Source organism: Canis aureus, chromosome 15 (assembly GCF_053574225.1).
Source record: "Canis aureus isolate CA01 chromosome 15, VMU_Caureus_v.1.0, whole genome shotgun sequence".
Taxonomy (NCBI): domain Eukaryota; kingdom Metazoa; phylum Chordata; class Mammalia; order Carnivora; family Canidae; genus Canis; species Canis aureus.
Genome location: NC_135625.1, coordinates 23583834 through 23604881, shown reverse-complemented (window position 1 = coordinate 23604881; position 21048 = coordinate 23583834). Strand labels below are relative to the sequence as shown.

The 21048-nt window shown below is 39.8% G+C and overlaps 1 protein-coding gene across 8 annotated transcripts in view; it reads right to left on the bottom strand.

The window, feature by feature from the left end:
* Window positions 1-421: 421 nt before the first annotated feature.
* Window positions 422-21048, bottom strand: part of TRIML1 (tripartite motif family like 1) — a 53831-nt gene continuing 33204 nt past the window's right edge. The window contains exons 1-7 of one of the 8 annotated variants that reach the window (XM_077848827.1): window positions 8308-8448; window positions 7301-7375; window positions 5805-5900; window positions 4595-4825; window positions 3542-3564; window positions 3270-3367; window positions 422-1352 (exon numbers count right to left, since the gene is read on the bottom strand). In XM_077848827.1, the coding sequence (XP_077704953.1) occupies window positions 802-1352; window positions 3270-3367; window positions 3542-3564; window positions 4595-4825; window positions 5805-5900; window positions 7301-7375; window positions 8308-8433 (1200 nt within the window). In that variant the 5' untranslated portion in view covers window positions 8434-8448 and the 3' untranslated portion in view covers window positions 422-801. Of the gene's footprint in view, window positions 1353-3269; window positions 3368-3541; window positions 3565-4594; window positions 4826-5804; window positions 5901-6143; window positions 6726-7300; window positions 7376-7728; window positions 8255-8307; window positions 8449-21048 lie in introns of those variants that run through there. The other 7 variants (XM_077848829.1, XM_077848830.1, XM_077848828.1 and 4 more) reach the window with 7 other exon arrangements.

Here is a 21048-nt window from a genome sequence, read left to right as displayed (position 1 = left end):
AAAGCCTTCTGCTCAATAGCAGTAGCAAAAGCACAGAAAATAACCTTATAAAAACATTCAGTGAAGTCATTTGGCACCCGCAGCCTCAATACATTTATTGAATAGAGACTTTGATCTGTGATCTTTGAACATATTCACAAAAGGTTCCAGCCTCTTGTGGTTATGGTAACGTGAATGATACGATGATACCCACACCAATATTGCAGCTTTCTGAACACATAAGCCTTCCTCAGTACAGATACTCCAGGCACCATGGGAGGGGAAGAAAAGCAACTTTTCAGTGGCACTGAGTTATTAATATCCCTCATGAGCCCTTAAAAAGGAGAACCCAGGCATCTGCTCCCTCTGAAACCCAGCCCCAGCCCCAGAGGAGTTAGGATTGCCCCAGATTGCACAGCTCTACACATAGAACAAAGACACATTCAAATTAGCAGAGTTCTTTAGAGTCAAATAAATAAATACACTCAAAAACATGACATATATTTATAAAACTGGCCTATGACAGTGGGGTCGGGGATAATAGGGGCGAGTTCTATCTCTACAGTTTTAGTGACCATCATATAGGTGGGACAGTCTAAATAATGAATTTGGTTAAAGACAGGATATGATCAGCCTTCTATGGTGTTGAAAGTTGGTTGTCCCATTTGGCTGTTGATTGTGGCTCAAGTTAATGGAAACTCTTTGGGGAGGCTTTCCTTTCAGATAGTCCAATGTTAATAGTGTTGATGCATTAATCACCTTAATTAATAATCATCTATTGCTCTTAGACCTCATCCTTAGTGAAGGCTCGGGGCATCTCCCTCAAATATAACTATTCGGTGAACAGATGATAAGAGGGCCTGTGTTCGTCCCTTCATTTGGGAGGCAAGGGGAGAAGATAGGCCTGAGAGCCTCTTGGAAAGAGGTGGGAGGGAAACTGTAGATGAGGGACTCATCTGTCACATTGTAGAACGCTATATGCCCAGACTCATAGTCTAAGAAAACACCAACCTTATGCACAGGCTCTCTGACATGTTGACCTTTTAAAGGTGATGAGACCCAAAGACTATAATCATCTCCAATTTTTAAGCCTATAAGTGAGAAGAGGTCCCCTGGTGGCTTTGGGAGATTGCCCTTTCTGCTCACTGAGTCCTTGCAGATGCCAACTTCCCACTCCGTCTTGTTGCCCACCTCCACCTCCCAGTAGTGTCTCCCACAGGTGAAGATCTGAGCGCCCAGCACAGTTGCAGACTGGTCAAATCGTTCTGGATTGTCAGGTAAGTGCTGTCGGATTCCTCCGTGTCTCACACTCTTCAGATCCTCAGACAAGACAAGGTAGGCATTGGCTGTAGCTGGGTCCAGAGTTATGTCCGCTGCAAGAGGAGAAAAGAATGAATCCTCCCTTGCATTCTGGAAAACCCTCTTAAATATGTGGAAGCTAAATTAAATTCTTAGTTTCCAACCCTATGTTAAAAATATAATCTAGGTGATTATGGTGAGGATTTGTATTTCACCCAGGACAGAATCTCTGAGCCCTTCCTGCACTATTTCGCAAATACTAAGAGAAAATTTCTAAAAAGACACAGAAGTGAGTCATGGGGATGGTGATGTTTAGCCTGCCTGAGAAGCGAGAGGAATCTCTGATGTAACGGCATGGAAGTTGTTCTGTTTACAGCATAGGTTTAAAATTCAGAGCTAATTAGCCACACAGGGCATACTCTGTCATTTGTATTCACTTGAGCCGGTGTTGGTTGTGGTTCTCCAGCTGGGGGGAGAGAGAGACAGAGGCACTCACCTTTTCTGAACTTCTACTTAGGTGCCAAGCATTTTCTGTACATGATCTCATTTAATCATGGCACTTCCCCCGCCCACATCTTTATAAAAGTGGAAACTGAGGCTCACAGAAGTTAGGGAACTTGACCAAGATTACAAAGTCACTGAGTGTTTGAACAGCAGTTCCCGATCAGCATGTTTCATTATGTCAGGCTTTTTTTTTTTTTTTTTTTTTAAGATTTTATCTATTTATTTGACAGAGAGAGGGGGAAAGAGAGTGCAGTCAGGAACAGCTGCAGAGGGAAAGGGAGAAGCAGGGTCCTCACCAAGCAGGGAGCCCAATGTGGGGCTCAATCCCATGGCCTGAACCAAAGGCAGATACTTAACTGACTGAGCTACCCAGGCATCCCCATTATGTCAGGCTTAGAAACAGCCTCATATGAGTTAGTGAGACCACCTGTGACCAGTGCCATATTCTGAGAGGTCACAAGAGAGGCCTCCAACCATCACTGACCACCGAGACAAAACTAAGTGCCCCTATTACATAATTTCATACTTTTATTTATAGATCAAATCCTAATCATCACTCATTATTTGAGATGAATGTCTGTCTCAATTCCACGGAAAGTTCTATAAAAGCAAAGGCAAACTTGTCTAATCCATCACTGTAGAAAAGCTCAGAGCTGAACATCACAGTGCAGGGCATTTAGTGGGCAATTATCAAATATGTACTGAATCGAAGCCCATTAGACCTTCTTCTGAAGGTCAGATCGCCAACAAGGTAAAAGTTGAAAATGAAAGCTAACCTCTCTTGGTCTTAGCAAGCCTAAATATCTAGAGCATTCTAAAAAAAATAGTTTGAGGGGTGCCTGGGCAGCACAGTTGGTTAAGCATCCAACTCTCAGTTTAGATTCAGGTCATGATCTCAGGGTCTTGTGATCAAGCTCTGCCTCTGGCTCCATGCTGGGCATGGAACCTGCTTGAGATTCTCTTTCTCCCTCTGCTCCTACCCCCTCCTGCTCTCTCTCTCTCTCTCTCTCTCAAATAAATCTTTAAAAAATGTTTTAAAGATAAAAAAGATAGCTTGAATGTTGCCTCATTAGGACTTAAAAGTAAGCTTAGGACTTAAGTAGCTTTTATGCTGACAAGAACAGAGGCAGAAACGCAGAACCCCCTGAGGATGTGTGTGTGTGTGTGTGTATGCAAGGGGATGAAATGGACAAAACAGAACAATAAAACAAACAAACGAAGAGCCAGGATTCCTTAGAGAGGAAACAAAGGCAGATGAAACATCAGTCAAGTCTGCTCCAGACTGCTCCAGAACAGAGGGCTCTGTGCCCCCAGCCCTCCCTGAGGTTTCGTGCTGACTCAGGGTACCTTTGCTGAGAGCCTGGCACCCAGATGGCGAATATTCTATGTCAGAGGAAACTGCCTAAAAGCTCAGTTTTGCATTCCTTAGTATACCCTGAAGTTAACTCCACAAATCGCTGGAGGTTTGACAAATCGGGCTGACTTACTGCTGAATTTTTTTAGCATCTCCCTCATTCCAGTGATGCGGCACAGAGTCAGTCCCGTGGTGGTGGCCTCTGGACACTGAAGCAAGAGTGGCTCACTCCTACAAGAGGGCAAAAACAGTCATTCTGTCTCCCCTGCACAGACCGCGTGACCCGCTCCAACATGAGAGTCCAGCTCATTTTACCCCAACAGCATGGACACCCTCATCCCCACGGTGACCACCTTATGTCAGCAGTAGGACCCCCTTTATCTACAACACAGAATGCAAACCTACCTTTCCAGTGTTCCTTTCATATCCTGAGGGTGTAAAAGAAAGAGGGTTAGTATCTGTGCACTTTGACCTCTAGCAAAGACGGAATCCAAAGACAAAATCTAGTCCTTGGTAATCTCACAGAATCCCCTTTCCATGGCTCTAGAACACCTTGAGTGGGCCAAGCGTGTGGTAGGAAAACATCCCTAGCTTCCTCCAGGGGTGGGTTCCTGTGAACGGGAGAGGGTTCTCACAATGACTAGACTACTTTGTCCATTCCTCATGTCATCACTTCATCAGGAGAACCCGATACTGACAAAGGAGCCCAAGTACTGATCTTCCTATCCAACCTCAGGGAGTCAAGGCTCAGAAACAGGAAGTGGCTCTGGGAGTGCTGAGGTGCAGCCTGTGTGCAGGTGGAGTGTGTTGCTGGAAACTCACCAAGTCAAATAGCAGCATTCTGTGGAGCCAATCTAGGAGAAGAACCAAAGCTGCACGTGGCTCCCACAGGCCCCAGAGAATGCAATAGTAGCCCAGGAAGGCCACAGAACAAGGATGGTGAAAAATACAGGCACGGAACTGAATTCCTCGTTCAGATCACCTATTAGCTACTTGACAGGCAAATTACCACAAGTCTGAATTATGAAACAAGTGCTACGATAAACCCACACCATAAAGAACAATCACCTGTAGTGCATATACAGGTGTATATGTAAATAACTTCACCAGCTCTTTGTGAAGGTGAAATGTAATGTGCCAGCAGCACATAGTAAATGCTCATTAAACGTAAAATAATTGACAAAGCTGAAGTTGCAGACCGACAGGCACAGCAGAAATTGGAGTCATCATCAGGATTGGTTTGGTTAGGTATTCTACTGGTTTTTGTTTGTATTTTTTCCTCTGCCACTTTAAGACTTTATTTATACTATAGAATATTAATTCTTCAGGAAGATTATTTTGGGGCCAGAACTTAGTTTCTCGGGTAAATAAAGAAAAACTTATTTTGCACGGCTTGAAATATTATGGGTTACTACAGTGTTGTTGTTGTTATCCCATTGATTTTCCCAATATTCTTACCTCAAAAGATTCTATAATGGAGCTCTGACACGTAGACTCTATCTGTTCAATCATTTTGCTCAGGCTTCTTATTTGTTGGGTCAGCTTGATCTCATTATCCCTTAGTTTCTTCATGTTCTCTCTTTCTTCCTTTTCCAGTAACTGGAGCTGCAGCTGCTCCTCCTCCTTCAAAAACTGGTGCATTTTTGCATATTCTGACACAACAACCTGTTTACAGGCCTTCGTCTCTTCCTGCCATCAACCCACACACATGCATGCACACATACATACAGAAATGATATAATAAAGTTAGCACATAGATTTTTAATCCTTACAGTCCTAGAGTTCCTCTGCGACAAGTCTTGAAGCCTGACACACAACATATTTCCCATTAAGTAACTGGGTAGATACTGTGATACTTTAGAAGGTATGTACGCTATAGACAGAGTAGTACACAAAACCAAAATTTCTATTCCCAGAAGGCTGTCATTCTAGTGGGGAAAAAAATAAAAATAAACAACTATGACAGGTGGGGATCCACATCATGATAAAAAATAAATAAAGTAAGGACAAAAATATGAAAAAAGTATGTGTCCAGTTATTCAATAAATATCCAATGAAATTCGGCACTGAATCACACCCTAGAAACAGAGATGCACATCACATATACTCCCTTTAAGAACTCAGTTTATTGGGACAATCAGATGGACACACATATTTTTTAAAATATCTACACATTTAGCTCTTTGTTAGACCCTCAAGTTCCAATTTGTGACTAACTCAAGCATTTGTGCAGGTGTACTAATCCAAACTATTATTTGGTCTTTATTTCCCATTCCCATTGTCTTTATATTTTTATTTGCATTCTGTTTTTTCTGCAAAGCATTTGAAATATTCCTTTTTTGTAGATTTTCATCCTATGTTGTCTATAACTTGTAATTTTAAATAATTATAATCAGAGCCATAATAGAGGTGGCCATCAAATTGCAGAGGTGGACTATGAATGGGGCGGGGAAGAAAGCAGGCCTGGGGATGGGGGAATTGTTTGAACTGAGTCTTGGGATAACCACGTGGACAAGCAGAGTAGGAAGCCCAAAATAAGGACATTGCATATTGTAGGATTGTGATTAGAAAAATTTGCCTTGGTATTTCCCCTGGTATTTCACTAAGTATCCCTTTAGCCCCTCTCATAGAATAATCTACAAAACCCAAAAGTGAGACAGATACTGACCTTGCACAGTATTACTCTCTCCTTCTCATGGGTTAATATAACCTGAGTTTCCTTTCTCTTTTTATGCAAAAGATTTAGGATTTCCTTGAGTTTCTCCTGAAATAGAAACAAATTCTCTGTGGCAGATGAGCAGAGCACCAGCTTGTGAAGAAACCTTGAGGACCAATAAAAACAAGATGAGCAGGATCTAACACAAAGGGTGAAGCAGGATCCACGCCAAGTTTGTGGTCCAGTGCCTGGAGACCACCACCCATGGTTGTCACCAATAGAGAATATTATGGGAATAAGTGATGGAACATGAATTGTATTCTGTGATTTATATTGAGCAGCCAATCTTACTTTGTGACGCTCCTCAGCCTCACTGGAGGGATGCAATCTGTTTATTCCATGACATTGACTTGAGAAAGCATTTACACCCTGCTCATCATCAGAGGACACCTTAGTGCCTGCCAGCATTCTCCCAGAGGCATCTAGTTCACCCTCACTCTGCAGCACCTGGGATCGGAGCTGCTTGCCGATGCCAGCCAACCTCCCCAAACGCTCATTGGGCTGGAAGTGTGGGCTCTCCAAGGTCCTCCAGCACTCGGGACAAGACAAAGGAGTGTTATGCTCCTCCCAGCTCCTCAGGAGACACAGGAGACAAAAGCTGTGCCCACACTCAGTGGTCACAGGGCTGGTGAAATAGTCCAAGCAGATGAAACAGGTCAGTTCTTCCCTGAGATTCTCCATCAAATCTGATGTAGACATTTTCACAAAGAAGGACATCAAGGCAAGGTCATGCCTCTATTCTGGGATTAGAGAAGTCCTCCCTGAGGTTTCTATTGCTTTGAGTAACAGGTGGGTGATCAGTTGCTATGTTGTTGATACAAGAAACTCTTACTCTCCTCTGTGCCTGATTTTACCAAGTGACATATAGTCTCCCAACACAAAGCCAATTATGACTTAATGTGGAATCCTTGTACACTGGGTTCATCATCAACCCCAAACTTTTAAGGAATTCTCACTGTGCAAGCCACATGCTGAGGGTACTTGCTCCTGACAGAGTTCTCCTTCCAAGAATGGGCTATTGTGTGTGTGTGTGTGTGTGTGTGTGTGTGTATAGCACCGGGAAAACATTTAAGTACATTGATTTTAGGATGGAAGGTTAGGTAATTTGGTATAAGCCAGTACAAAGATTTAAGTTATGATAATTTCTAATAATATCTGAATTGGAAATATGGTCCAGATCTTTTAGAAAACCCCACTAATGGAATCTAGTTGAGAAATTGAAGGCAGAAAATTGTAATATATATTCCCTCTCTCATTAGGCCCTTTTAACGTGCTTGACCAAAGCCTAAAATCTTTTTTTGCTCCTTAATCAGGTACTGTGAGCTTTTATCTAATTTTATTCACCCCAACAAAAGAACGAGTCCATTGAAATATTCCCTGACTTTAAATGCACAAAGGATTACCAGAGTTATATTTATTGCTCTGCCCTACAGGACCAAGATACTCACCTCTCTGCCATCATAAAAACCACGTAAAACATCCTTCTTGTTTGAAGTTGCCTCAAGAGTCCACAACACTATGGACTGGATGGAAAAAAATTGCACTTTAGTATAAATATAATTTTGTTCACTTATTTTCACTCTTTAAAGTAGGTCTTCTTAAACCCCCTATTAGTTCTTACTGAACAGATATCCAATGTGCAGACATTTTTAGACCTAAGAAAAAATAAATGTATAGAGACTGTGGACCATGACCACTGAGATTATGAGTGCCTTAACCTATAAATTTGCATTGCCATATGCTCATGAGACAGTACTAGTCATGGCCCACCACCTGCTCACTGTCTGCCAGAAAGTACAAACTTAATAGCTCTTGCTTGGAGTCTAGCCAGTCTCACCCTCCCATGAAGTTCCTCATACCTTATTCCTGTTCTTACCCTGCCATGCTCCAGCACTGACAACCATCCATGGGTCTCCATTACCCACACTATTTCTCTAATTCTCTTCTAACTTTTATGGTTCCTACTAATTCTTCTTTCCCACTTATCTCCAGCAGGATGTTGGGTGTTTTCGTATCTTGAAATTTTATAAAAATAAATTCTGGACTGAGAGGGTTTTCATCCATTTTCCTTTCTCCTAGTAAAAACTCATCTTCCTGAAGTTACTAATCCACTTGTTTTAATTATATGTCCTTTCTGTAGCATTTGTGATTTTTCTGGGATGAGAATTTACAAGAACAAACAACAACAACAAAGCACAGTAGACTTGTACTAATATAAAGATAGGTAGCACCAGATTGGGATCATGAAACCTCTACTCCTTGGATGGCTTCTAGCCTAGTAACTGAGGTATAGCTTCACAATATTGTTTAGGAGTTAATCTTAAGTAAGGGTCTTGCCAAAAAAAAAAAAAAAAAATCTATAACAACACTAACTGCTTTCGCTGGAAAAAGGATATATGAGCTACTACCTACATTCAGTGTGTACCCAAGCCTAGAAGAAGACTTTAACACTAACCAGGATTATTAGAATAAGCTTTACAATAGAGATATGGTACATCACGGATCCCGCATTCCAATTTGGAATGGGGAAACTGGCATGTTCTAAGTTCAAGTCATACTGATCTGCTGCTCCAACCCACATCCCTCTTCCAAGCAAATTCTTTACATAAACTACTTAATACAATAACCATGTCTTATTCATCAGTGACTAGAAGAATTCTTCACATATAGCAAGGACTCAACTTCTTTGTAAATAAGTTTTACATGAAAAAAATAGAGGAACCATACTATTATTGAACCACAGTCCTTTAATTAGAGACCAAGAAATTTTATAGTCCAACTACCTTCTATAGATGGTGGAGAAAATTGAGATTCAAATAAATTGAGGTGGTCCTGACTAATTGCCTACTATACGAGTCAGGTCCAGACTAGGAAACTGGGCCTTTTACCTCCCAGTCATTCTCTTTTGTCCACGTACTACATTACATCTCACTTATTGACTTGTAAAAGGTTGAAATTTTCCATTATCTCAATAAAATGAATATTGCTCCAATGTTTCAGAAGGACAGCTATTATTACGGTGTGATGTTGTGACTGGTATCTGAAATCACTGGCCACGCTCATTATTGGGGATGCAGACTTCTTTACCATCTCTCACAACACACTGAGCTTAATTCATAGATGAAGAAGTTCATGGATAACTCATAGATGAAGAGTGGGCCAGCCATCCCAAAATACATTATACCAATCCTCAGGGCACTACACTACCAGACATGATTTCTGAGATTGACGACTCAAAGAGCTTCTCCTCTGGCCTGTCTCCTGCTGAGGGGGTGATAGTAGGAATACCCTATGGTCTCCACAGTCACAACTGCCATCTATATGCTATTAGCATTGGAGCACAAAGAAAAGATTAATCTTAAAGACAGAGTGAGAGCTTATTTATTGGTAAAGGCAGTGGACTGGATGAGGACTTATTTGAAAAACATATTGTTTGAAAGCCTGGTTTTAAAAATATGTCTGTCATTTCTTATCAGTGTGGAAAAGATAGATTATCCAACAACTGGTTTGGAACAACTGGGGGTAGCCATCTGGAAAAAAAAAAAAAAAGACAAAGTTGGATCTTTACCTAACAACTTATACCAATGTGTATTCCAGATGTGTGTGTGTGTGTGTGTGTGTGTATTTTCCCCACTCTAGTCATGAATTTATACTATTATTTCATTTTGTATTGCTTTTTTTTAACCTTATTTATTTATATTATTTTATTCTTGAATGTGTTTTTGTTCTAGAGTACCCCACATCTATTTAGCAAGTAAGGAGCATATTTGTTAAATATGTGGTCAATTATTGTGTCCAAAATATGAAGCACATCATAAGAGGAGATAATTGGTAACACAGAAATTTAAAATAGACTACTTAGAAAAGGCTTTTTAAAGCATGCTTCAGAGCTTAGACACCACTAAAGAAAAGATTAATAAATTTAAATAGAAATTAAACACTTTTATACAGCAAAGTAAATAAAGTAACTTTATTTTTTTAATGGCAATCTGGGAAAGAGAACTTGGAACACATGCATAAAATATCTAATCACAAATTACAAAGAGGACTTACATGAATATATACTTAAAAATAATAGTTCTTCTTTTTTAAAAATAGCTCTTCTTTTTTTTTTTTAATTTTATTTATTTATGATAGGCACACAGTGAGAGAGAGAGAGAGAGAGAGAGAGGCAGAGACACAGGCAGAGGGAGAAGCAGGCTCCATGCACCGGAAGTCCGATGTGGGATTCGATCCCGGGTCTCCAGGATCGCGCCCTGGGCCAAAGGCAGGCGCTAAACCGCTGCGCCACCCAGGGATCCCCCAAAAATAGCTCTTCTTATAACTATATAGCCATTTTAGAAATAACAGATCAGGGATCCCTGGGTGGTGCAGCGGTTTAGCGTCTGCCTTTGGCCCGGGGCGCGATCCTGGAGACCCGGGATCGAATCCCACGTCGGGCTCCCGGTGCATGGAGCCTGCTTCTCTCTCTGCCTCTCTCTCTCTGTGTGACTATCATAAATAAATTAAAAAATTTAAAAAAAAAGAACAGATCAATATGCATACACTGCATGATATGATATCCATTATATGATATTAAGGGGAAAATACATGTTTGCTCCCACAGATAGTTTATAAATAATTTAAAAATAGGTTATATATGTATTTTTTCCCTATAAAAAATGAGGTCATGCTATAGGTATTGAAAATGTATCTGTGTACAGGAAGGCATAGAAAGAGTATGGATTTGGGGGCACTTGGGTAATTTGGTTAAGCATCCGACTCAATGTCAGCTCAGGTTATAATCTCAGAGTGCTGAGATACAGCCCCACATCAGGCTCTGCACTGGGCATGGAGCCTGCTTAAGATTCTCTCTTTCCCCCTCTCCTCTCCTCCTGCTTGCACTTGTACATACTCTCTGTCTCTGAAAGAAAATAAAAAGAAAGAAAGAAAGAAAAGAAAAAGAAAGAAAGAAACAAAAGAAAGAAAGAAAGAAAGAAAGAAAGAAAGAAAGAAAGAAAGAAAGAAAGAAAGCATTTCATGGATTTGACACCAAAAGCACAGGCAACGAGAGCCAAGAGCAACAATAGACAAATGGGACTACATCAAACTAAGAAGATTCTGCACTACATAGGAAACAGGAGAAAATATTTACAAGCCATACATCAGAATGGGTTAATTTCCAAAATATACAAGGAAGTCCTATAAAAAAAAAAACCCACAACCAATTACCCAATAAAAAAATATGGGCTAAAGACTTAAATAAACATTTCTCTAAAAAAGATACACAAAAGACCAATAGGTATATGGAAAGACACTCAATGTCACTCATCATCAGGGAAGCATAAATCAAAACCACAATGAGTTATTACCTCACATTTGTCAGGATGGCCATTATATATTTTTAAAAAGTGAAAAAAAAAAAGTATTGGTGAGGTTGTGGAAAAACTGGTACTGTTGTACACTATTGGTGGGAACACAAAATGGTGAAGCTGTCATGGAAAATAATGTGGAGATGTCTCAAAAATTAATAATAGAACTACCATATGATCCAGCAATCCTGCTTCTAGGTATTCATCCAAAAGAATTAAAAATGAAGTTCTGGAAGAGGTATTGGCACTCTCATGTTTATTGTGGCCTTATTCACAAAAGCTAAGATGTGGAAACAACCTAAATGTCTATGTATGAAAGGATAAAGAAAACTGGGGGATATATGCACAGGGGATATTATTCAGCCTTTGAAAAGAAGAAAATCCTATCATATGTGACAACATTGGATGAACTGTACAGACATCATACTACATGAAAAGCCAATTGTGAAAAGATAAATACTGGATGTTCCACTTGCAATGAGGTGTGTTATTTTAAAACAGACTCAGGGGAGACTGGCTGGCTCAGAGTGGGTGGAATGTGTGACTCTCAATCTCGGGGTGAGCACCACATTGGGTGTGGAGATTACTTTAAAAAAATAAAAATCTTAAAAAAACAAAAATAGAAAAATAGACTCAGAATCAGAAAAGAAAATGGCAGTTGCCAGGGGCCAGGAAAAGGCAGAAATGGGGAGAGGTTAATCCAGGGCCATAGAGTCTCAATTATACATAGTAAAGAAGTTCTAGAGATCTCTTGTATAACATTGTGCCTGTAGCTAACAAAATTATATGGTACACTTATACACTTATATAAACTTACATATATAAGTTTTTTTAAAAGAAGGTAGATCTCACGTTTAGATTCTTACCACATTAAAATGAAATTTAAAAGGAAACATATGGAAAGATACATACTGCCATAGTGGAATTGGAGAATTGGAATGCATCACTTTTACTTCTTTATTTTATAAATTTTTGTATAAAAGTATAGTTTCTTTCTTTTCTTTTTTAATTCTTAATGTGTTTTCAACACTTTGGCAGTAAAGGAATACTGGGAATAGGGTAGGAGCAAAGAAATGTGAGGTGTGACTTGCAGTAAACCAATTAATGAGGTGATTTTCTTCAGGTTAGGTATACAAATATCTCAGAGGATTGGTTTCAGCTGTAATATAATGAAATGTTTGTAGTGGTTTTATGATTTCAACATAGTTTTTATGTAACTAATACATACTGAACCTCTATTATATATAGACAAAGAGCTCAGTGCTCAGCAAGTGATATAAATATGACTAAAAATTATCTTCTTCGGGAGCAGGAGATATGAGTGCAAAAAAGAAAAATATCAAAGGATTAAAAGATGTGCGCTTTAAGCACATGTGGTAGTATTTAAATTTATTAAATTTTTGGCATTTTCAAAAAAAAAATGGCATTTTCGTGGAAGGAATATTTCCTTCTTGCTGGAACAATCAGGGAAAACTCCCTGGGAGAAATGGCATTTGATTCAAACCAAAGGCTTAAGTACCTTTCAAACCAAGGGATCAAACCAAGGGATCGCTACTATTTAGAAGTGAGAAAACTCTTGGAAAATTTGAAGACTACATTCTGACATTGGGTCAAAATATTACAGTAACAAAAAGTCTAGATTGTAACATTCTTTTTGTCTCAGACATATTTTTTAAAGACCAGTTAAGGTTGGAAATATTCACCTTTCTTATTCTTTATAGGTAGCACGTTGGTCCTACCAGCAACACCAGGGAGCCAGCTCAGTCAGGGAAGGTGCCCTGGTGCTGAAACTTCATGCATTCAGTTAAAAGCTACAGCCAAGCCTTGCCTGCTGACTCACGCAGGTGGGGAGTTAGCTTCCAGAGTTTTGACCACAAACAAACAAAAATTTAAGGTGAGGTGGTTTTTGTTTGTTTCTGCGTGAGAGTAGAGCCTTTTTTGTTCAGCCCTTTGCTTTATGAAAAGGTAACTGTTGGAAATGTACTTTCTCTGGGCTTCATGCTGGGTGTTTTATGTATTTCGTCTCCAAAAGAGATAAAAAGGGAAGCCAAAGAGCAACTGTACGAGTTAGATAGGGAAGAAAACTTTATAAAAGCCGTTCAAACAAATATTGACAAATAATAATAAAAAGATGTAGTCTAAAGTGAAGATGGACTACTGAGAGAATCTAACTTCTTTTTAATGAGGATTGTGGGGCTTAGATTATTACAGATAATTTGAACTACCCTGTGAATAGGGTTCCTATTAGTAAAGGTTAAGACTAGATTTTTCTTAAAAAAAAAAAACAAAAACAAAACAAAAACAAAAAACTTGAGAGTGCAAAGTTCACTCGCTTTTGTCCTACTTCTATCATAGACACCCTCTATGAGATGTCCATCACTTAATTCTTCAGGAATTATGAAACATCTTCACACTCCTGGTGGTGTACTAATATACCTGGTAGATTAGATAAATATGAACGACCATCCCATGCTAATCTAGTATTTTATGGGTAGGAAAGTGATGCCTTTGCGAATACATGTGGATATTCATCCTTTTAATGGGGAAACCTACTTTTCTCTTAAGAAAATCTTAACGTTTGTTTATAAGACTCTTAATCTCTCATCATAAACCAGTATTTTTATGGAGGGGGGAAAAAAACCCCACGAGACTGGCTAATACAAATACAGTGTGCTGGCTCTGTGTCAGGCACCGTTCTCAATACTTTAATATATTTACTTATTTAATCCTCCAGCAGCCCTGTGACGTCGGTATTCTAGCACCATTTACAGATGAGAAAACAAACTGGTTGTGAACCTTGCCCTAGATCCACAGAGGTGGCCTGACTTTGGAGTCCATGCCAGTACCCACAGAGCAAGGCTGCCATTTCCACAGGATTGAACGAGCCACAGATATTAAACTTAACGTGTTCATAACTGTGGCCAAAAACAGGTTTGCTGATGGCGCAAGGATCCGGTCAAGTCCAGCACTGAAGGTGGATCAGGCTTAGAGTCTCCTCCTCCCCCATCCATCTAATGTAATTGGCTCCAGATACTGCCAGGTGGCGCTCCTCACAAGTTTATGTGTCCTTTGCAGCCCCAGATGTTGGGGTCAGAGAGAGCACTTTGAGGCATCAAAGTTTAGGATATGGTTTATTTATTTTATCTGTTGCCAAAGCTATTACAATATTGATTATATTCCCTGCGATGTACTGAGACACAGCTTTCTCAGAGAGCGAGTGGGATTTATTGAGAAGAAACAAAATTGGCACCATCTTCACTGTCCTAGCCCTTCCTTGGCCTGAGGCCCGATCTAAAAACTACCTGTGGGACTAGGGTGCCAATAGAGTTGGAGAGAACCTGAAAAGGTGTTCCTCAACATGGGAACTCATGGACTATGGGAATTCATGCCATTTACCAGGCACTGTGTGTCACCGGGGGAAATTATTGCATGCCTAGGAATTAAGAGCTAAGTGCCTCTATGGAACTGTGACATTGGGAGTGGGTGGGGAGGCATCATTGCTGTGATCGTGGCTGAAAAAACTAAGGGGAGCTAAAGAAGGACTTTTAGGACTGAAGTCTTTGCTGGCAGGGCAGCTAGAGACACAAAGCCTATTTTGCTGTCACGGGGCTGAGCTAGGATTTAGGTTTCATATATGCTTCCTTCTAGGTACCCCATCATGCCTCCTTTAAAATCCTTCCAGTCAGGGAATCCCTGGGTGGATCACCGGTTTAGCGTCTGCCTTCAGCCCAGGGTGTGATCTTTGAGTCCCGAGATTGAGTCCCGCATCAGGCTCCCTGCATGGAGCCTGCTTCTCCCTCTGCCTGTGTCTCTGCCTCTCTCTCTCTCTCTCTCTGTCTCTCATGAATACATAAAATCTCAAAAAAAAAAAAAAAAAAATCCTTCCAGTCTTCTACTTCTCAAACTTAGCTGCATATGTGAATCACCTGAAGTTAAGCACCTGAAGCCAATGGCTGCCTCTCAGAGGTCCTGATTGAATTGCTAGTGCCCTGATTGGAATGGAGTAATTGGACACAGCATCACCTAAAACTTGTTAGAAATGTCAACTCCTGGGCCCCAACCCAAACTGACTGAATCAGAATCTTTGAGGCTAAGGCCCAGGAATCTGTGCCTTCACAAGATCTCCAGGTGATTCCAATGTTTGGATTTTAAAGTTTGGAAACCATAGACAAAGGTGTCACAGTGATTACAGCTCTCCAGGTAATTCTACTCTGAGAAGAGATTGGAGAACCAAAAGTTTAACAAAACTGTACTTCACAGATGAGGTTCCAGGGGCAGCTGCAAGTGAGTTCCCAGTATAATGTAGATGGTGAAGAGCTTCCAAGAGAAGTCTAGAGCAGGGCATTTGAAATCCCAGACAACTTTTCAACAGAAAAGAATGGCAATTAAAAACACAGCCGTGAGTGACTGAGAAGATGAAATAATGTGATCATGAGTTGATGCTGAAGACAAATCCCCGATCCTGTAAAATAATAGATTGGAATGAGTGATTTTTTTCCCTTCTTATCTTTCTCTGCCTCACTGAAAAGGACAATGGCTGCCTCCAACCGACCAGATCTCCTGGAAGAGCTGACTTGTTCTGTTTACACTATTTGAACCACTTGCAATTGCAAGTGGATGTAAGTCTTGCTATGAATGTCTCTTAAGAAACTGGAAGAAAAGCCCCCGTAGCATCTACCTTAAGGTCAAGGAGATTTAAAAGTGAGAGATTAGAGGTGTAACCTGCAGCTAGGGATGATGGCTGAGATAACAAAGTCCTCATGAATTTAAAGACCAATATGTGATTCTAACCAAAAAAAATCTGAAGAGGTTCTGTGTGGCAGATCTGATGTTCCTTTGTGAGATTTGTTTTCTTTCTTGGAAATGTGAGTTTCACGATGTTTACCATTGAGAATGCCACAGGAATCTTCAAGGTAAGATTGCCTTGTCTTTCAAAATTCCAGAGGTTCTTTATCAATCTTAATACTTTGGGTCTTTGGTGTGATACACTTTTAAAATCTTTTTCTATCCCTGACCTTTCAATCATGGAGGTTTGGGGGCACCAAAGGATGCTTTTTGACTAGGAGTCATTGTCACCCTGTAATTCCTGCCTACGTTTGCTATAACATATATTTTTATATAGTTCAAGTCTAGCAACCTCCAAGAGGAGTGAATAATTATTATTATTATTTTTTTTTTTCAGAATGAGGTCCAAGAAATCCTGAGTCTTTTATCAAGGCACTTGAGTCTGATAAGAAAGCAGGTCCCTTGGAAGAGAGGAATGAGCAGGTAAGTATGGCATAGACTCTGCTAAATCAGAATGGACACACAATCAAGAAGTCTTTAGTGAATCCAAGTCTGTAGTTCCACTTTCACCAGAGCATTCAAACACCAGTTTGCTCAAATGCGAGGACCTGAACTGTAGTAAAGGCTGGAAAAGTTCTGTCTCAATGAGATGATCATAGAAGATGGGTGAAATTCAAAGTTAAACTAGCTTGCAGACATCCTTGGAATGACAGTAGGTCTGGAAATTGACTGTCAGGCTAGAAATTACATGCTCTACAATGCAAAATGAGAGAGTTGTAGCAAGAATCACATTGGTTCAAACAGGATTCTTTGCTAGCATGTTGAAAATTTGCTCCAAGTAAAATCATCTGAAGGCTAAGGATACTGACACAGAAAAGTGCAGCAAGCCACCAATGTGATGACCTGTCCACTGCCATGATGTCCTTTCACCTTATACTCTTTCTGGCTCAGTTTAACCAGATACTATCTTAGAGATGCTTATTTGGTGGTCCCTGTGTGCGTTTTGTCTTTGCTTCACTACCTCCTTTGCCTCAGCCCTTCCCAAAGCCTGGCAAATAATTTTATTCTTCGAAAAAGTTGTTGAGATTTTTTTTGTTGTTGTTATTGTTCATTATGTATTTTAATCTACTCCATGACTTTTTTTCTTTTAAGGACTGTTAATATTTTTAAGAGCATCTGGTTCAAGTTGCATAGGGATTGAGTATCCTGCTCCAATACTTATAAAAGCACTATTAGTGTATGATTTGGTAGAGTGAGGGGTTATATATATATTTTTTTAGGAAAATATGTCACATAACAAATGCTTGTATATAGCAAATACAGCATTTCATCAAGATCAAGCTAGATTTAAATGAAAAGGACACTTAAAGAGTCAAGGGAAAAAGTCGTGTAAAAATCTATCCAGTTATAGGTGTATGTTAAGAGCAGGGAGGTATGTCTTAGGCTTCAGCAGTAGAAAGCTAAGGGGTCAGTAACATAGTAAACATGAAAGTGCAGCCAGGGCCTCTAACAAGATCCCCACAGGTATCCTGGCATACATATCTGACCGTTTTGCCACTTGAAGCAGGCTGCAAAGGAACTGCTAAATATAAATAAAAAACACACTTAGGATGAGATTTATCAGTTATCGTGTCATCTCTGGTTCCTAGGTGGCAATGGTGGAACTCTCTGGGTATCTAGCCTCTGTACTCACACGGAACTGAAGCTCTAGCCCAGTGTAACTTCATTTAATCAGGAAGCTAAGTATTCTCTAGTGGGTTAGCACCTTTTTAACCAAAGAAAACTATAACCAGACTCTTCACATTTTTGTATTGAACATGGGAAATCTACTCCATGTTCTTCATAATATGCAAGAGAATGTGGCTTGTAATAGTAGCCACGTCATTCCAGGAACAACCTACAACTGAGTCAATATTTTTATTCTAAGTAGAGATCTAAATATATACAAAGAATTGTAGTGTTTACAAACTTCAGGTTCACTGTTTTAAATAACTTTTTAAAAAAAATTTATTCATGATAGACACAGAGCAAGCGAGAGAGAGGCAGAGACACAGAGAGCCCAATGTGGGACTTGATCACAGGTCTCCAGGATCACAGCCTAGGCCAAAGGCGGCGCTAAACCGTTGAGCCACCCAAGCTGCCCCATTAATAACTTTTTAAAAAAGATTTTATGTATTTCTTTGACAGAGGGAGAGAGAGAGAAAAAGAGAGAGAGAGAGAGAAAGCACAACCAGGAGGAGCACCAGGGAGAGGGAAAAGCAGGCTCTCATGGAAGAGGGAGCCCAATGTGGAGATCATTCTCATGCTTAACCAACAGAGACACTCAGTGCCCCAAATTCACTATTTCTATAAGCTAATTTACCACAAGAAATTCTAAATTCTCATGCCTAAGGAGGTTTTAAATCAAACCATTGAAGTAGTCAAAGATACTGACTAGATTAAATTGATAGTGATAGCCTGACTACATGAAATGGTTTAGCCCGACAAATGGGACCAAACATCAAGCCTTTTGTGTGGTAAAGTTTGCTAGAATCCTATAACAAGACTAAACTAAAAAGCAGATACTAAAAAGCAGAACTTCCTGAGTTTGGAAGTTTGGTATTTTTAAAACAAAATAGTCTAAGTGCCTTTGAGGCATACTCTACCCCCAGCTTGTGTTCTATTGGAAAGCCCATAGGCAACACCATGTGAAAGTCTAATAAATGGTTTGGGAAGATTGAGACCAAGCAAACTAGACGATAGGGGGGAAAAAACAAAGAATGTGTTTGTTCTGTACTTGATAATAGCTTTCCCTTCCAACTACCACTTTAAAGAAGAAATCAAGCTTCTGCTTAGCTGTTTGCCCAACAAGTACCTTAAAAATGAATCCAAGAGATCAATGAAAGCTACCTCAGCAGGCTACAGGGCATCTTCACTTTCCCTGCACCTCCTCTATTTCCTACCTTCTTAACTTCAGCTTCCTTGGGGGGAGCATTTCTAGACCTCCTTGGGTAACGAAATTCCTCCTTTCCTATAGAAGCCTCCCGGTCCTTGTAGCTCTCCTTTGGAGCCTTCGTGTTGCAGTTTATTATTTTCTTTAATTGTCTATCTCTTGCATTAGACTGTAATTTCCTTATGTCCATGTTTTTTCAAACTTTTGTCCAGACACGCTGACAGAAAGGCTTTTGATATGGGTGCTTCATAAGCTGTGTGTCCCAACTTTGCCAGGTGAAGGTATTCAGAGTCATTATTTTTTTAATTGTGGTTATCATTCAATAAACTGAGAGCAATGCATACACTAGACAAACTAACCCGTGACAGTAAGAAAATGCTTTCTTACACCATTGTATTGTAACAATTCCATGTATATGGAGCAGATAATTAAATAATTCGATCAAAAAAATGGCTGGATGAGAAGTGTAGCTTTCATCTGTAGGTTACAATTCTTTGTAAGACTCCCTTTGAAGAATTGTCACTTCTTAAACTGGACAACCATTGCTAAGAATATGTACTTGTTACTAGTTGTAAGATTGAGACCTGCTGCTAACTTCAACCAGCATAGATTTTACAATTGACTAATAATCAAATAAGAAATCTTTTTATAAATGGGTGAGAAGTTAAAGCTGTTACCAAAGGAAAAAAAAAAAGTTATGAGAATCTTAATATCTGTAGGAGACTTGTCAATAAGAGATATTTCTGCAGAAACTGGTTAGAGGATAAAGCTGCTGAAACCAATAGCAATTCACTCATTTTACTGAACATGTTAAGAAATTCAAGGAACTTTTAGGTGAACAGATAAAGTAGGGTGAATCCTTAGAAAATAAGAAATTAAGTCCTCTGACCTTTTGGTTCAGGGGAGGTTACTCCCCTCTAGGGGAAGTATAAATTTTACTGATCATGGAAAAAAAAAAAAATCCCAACTAAGAAAAAATCCTAACTAAGAATTCTTTTTCCAGGTTAAAATCTGTCAAAGCTATTTTAGGTTTGTTTTTGAGGCTATCATTGTGATCTAATAAAACCTTGTTAAAACAGAATTCTTAATGTGTTCCTCATATCCAACATAAGCTGTAGAAGTCTCTTGAAAAATCCATTTCTAACCCTATTTCTCAGGCACCAAGTGGCAGTACACAGTGTCTCTATTAGTTTTATCTTGCTGTGTAACGAATTACCACAAATTTAGCAGCTTGAAAACACCCATTTATGAGCTCACAATTCTGTATGTCAGAAATCCAGCAAGCCATGGCTGGGTCCTCTCTTCAGGATCTCACTAGGTTGAAATTAAGGCGTTAGCAGGGACGTGCTCTCACCTGAAGTTCAAGATCTTGTTCCAAGCACATTTAGATTGTGGGCAGAATTCCATTCCTTGCTGTTGTAAGACTGAGGACTCCATTTTCTTATCAGGTGAGAGTGGCTCTCAGTTCCTAGAGGCCATTCTTAGATCAGTGACACATGTGCCTCATCTGTCTCCTAAGCCACACATCCCTCATGTAGAATCTTTCTCCCCATCAAGAGCCCGCCCCTATTTACTGGCTTACGTGATTAATTCAGACCCATTTAGGGTAGGCTCCTTCTCAGGGTCTGCTGATTTGGGGCCCCAATTACATGTGCAAAAATCCAGAGGAGTGTTTGAAAACCTGGGAGGTGAGGGGGGAATGGGTGAGAATCTTAGGGGCCAACTCAGAGTTCTTTCTACCACAGTGTCCATTTTGTATTGTTTCAGGCAGGATTTATTGAGGAGCCCAGTGAGGGAAGGGAATAAGGAAAAAATATTTTATTTGCATTGTCTAAACACAGTAACTCTATCTTTGTTCACAGACAACCCTTTTAAGATTACTAACTTTCCCAAGTTGGTTTTGAATCTTGACTTTACCACAAAGACAGTTAGGATGGATGAAAATTTTCAGGAGAGGTTCAGCAGTGGTGCAATTGGGCTATCTCAACAAGAACATAGGTAGTTCTGTCATTTTACTGCTTCTCCAAGATTGGAGCAATTAAGAAAGATCGAAGCTTATTCACATAGGACTAAGATCAAATGGAACTGTTCATGACATATAGGACCTAGATATAAATAGTGTTTTCTT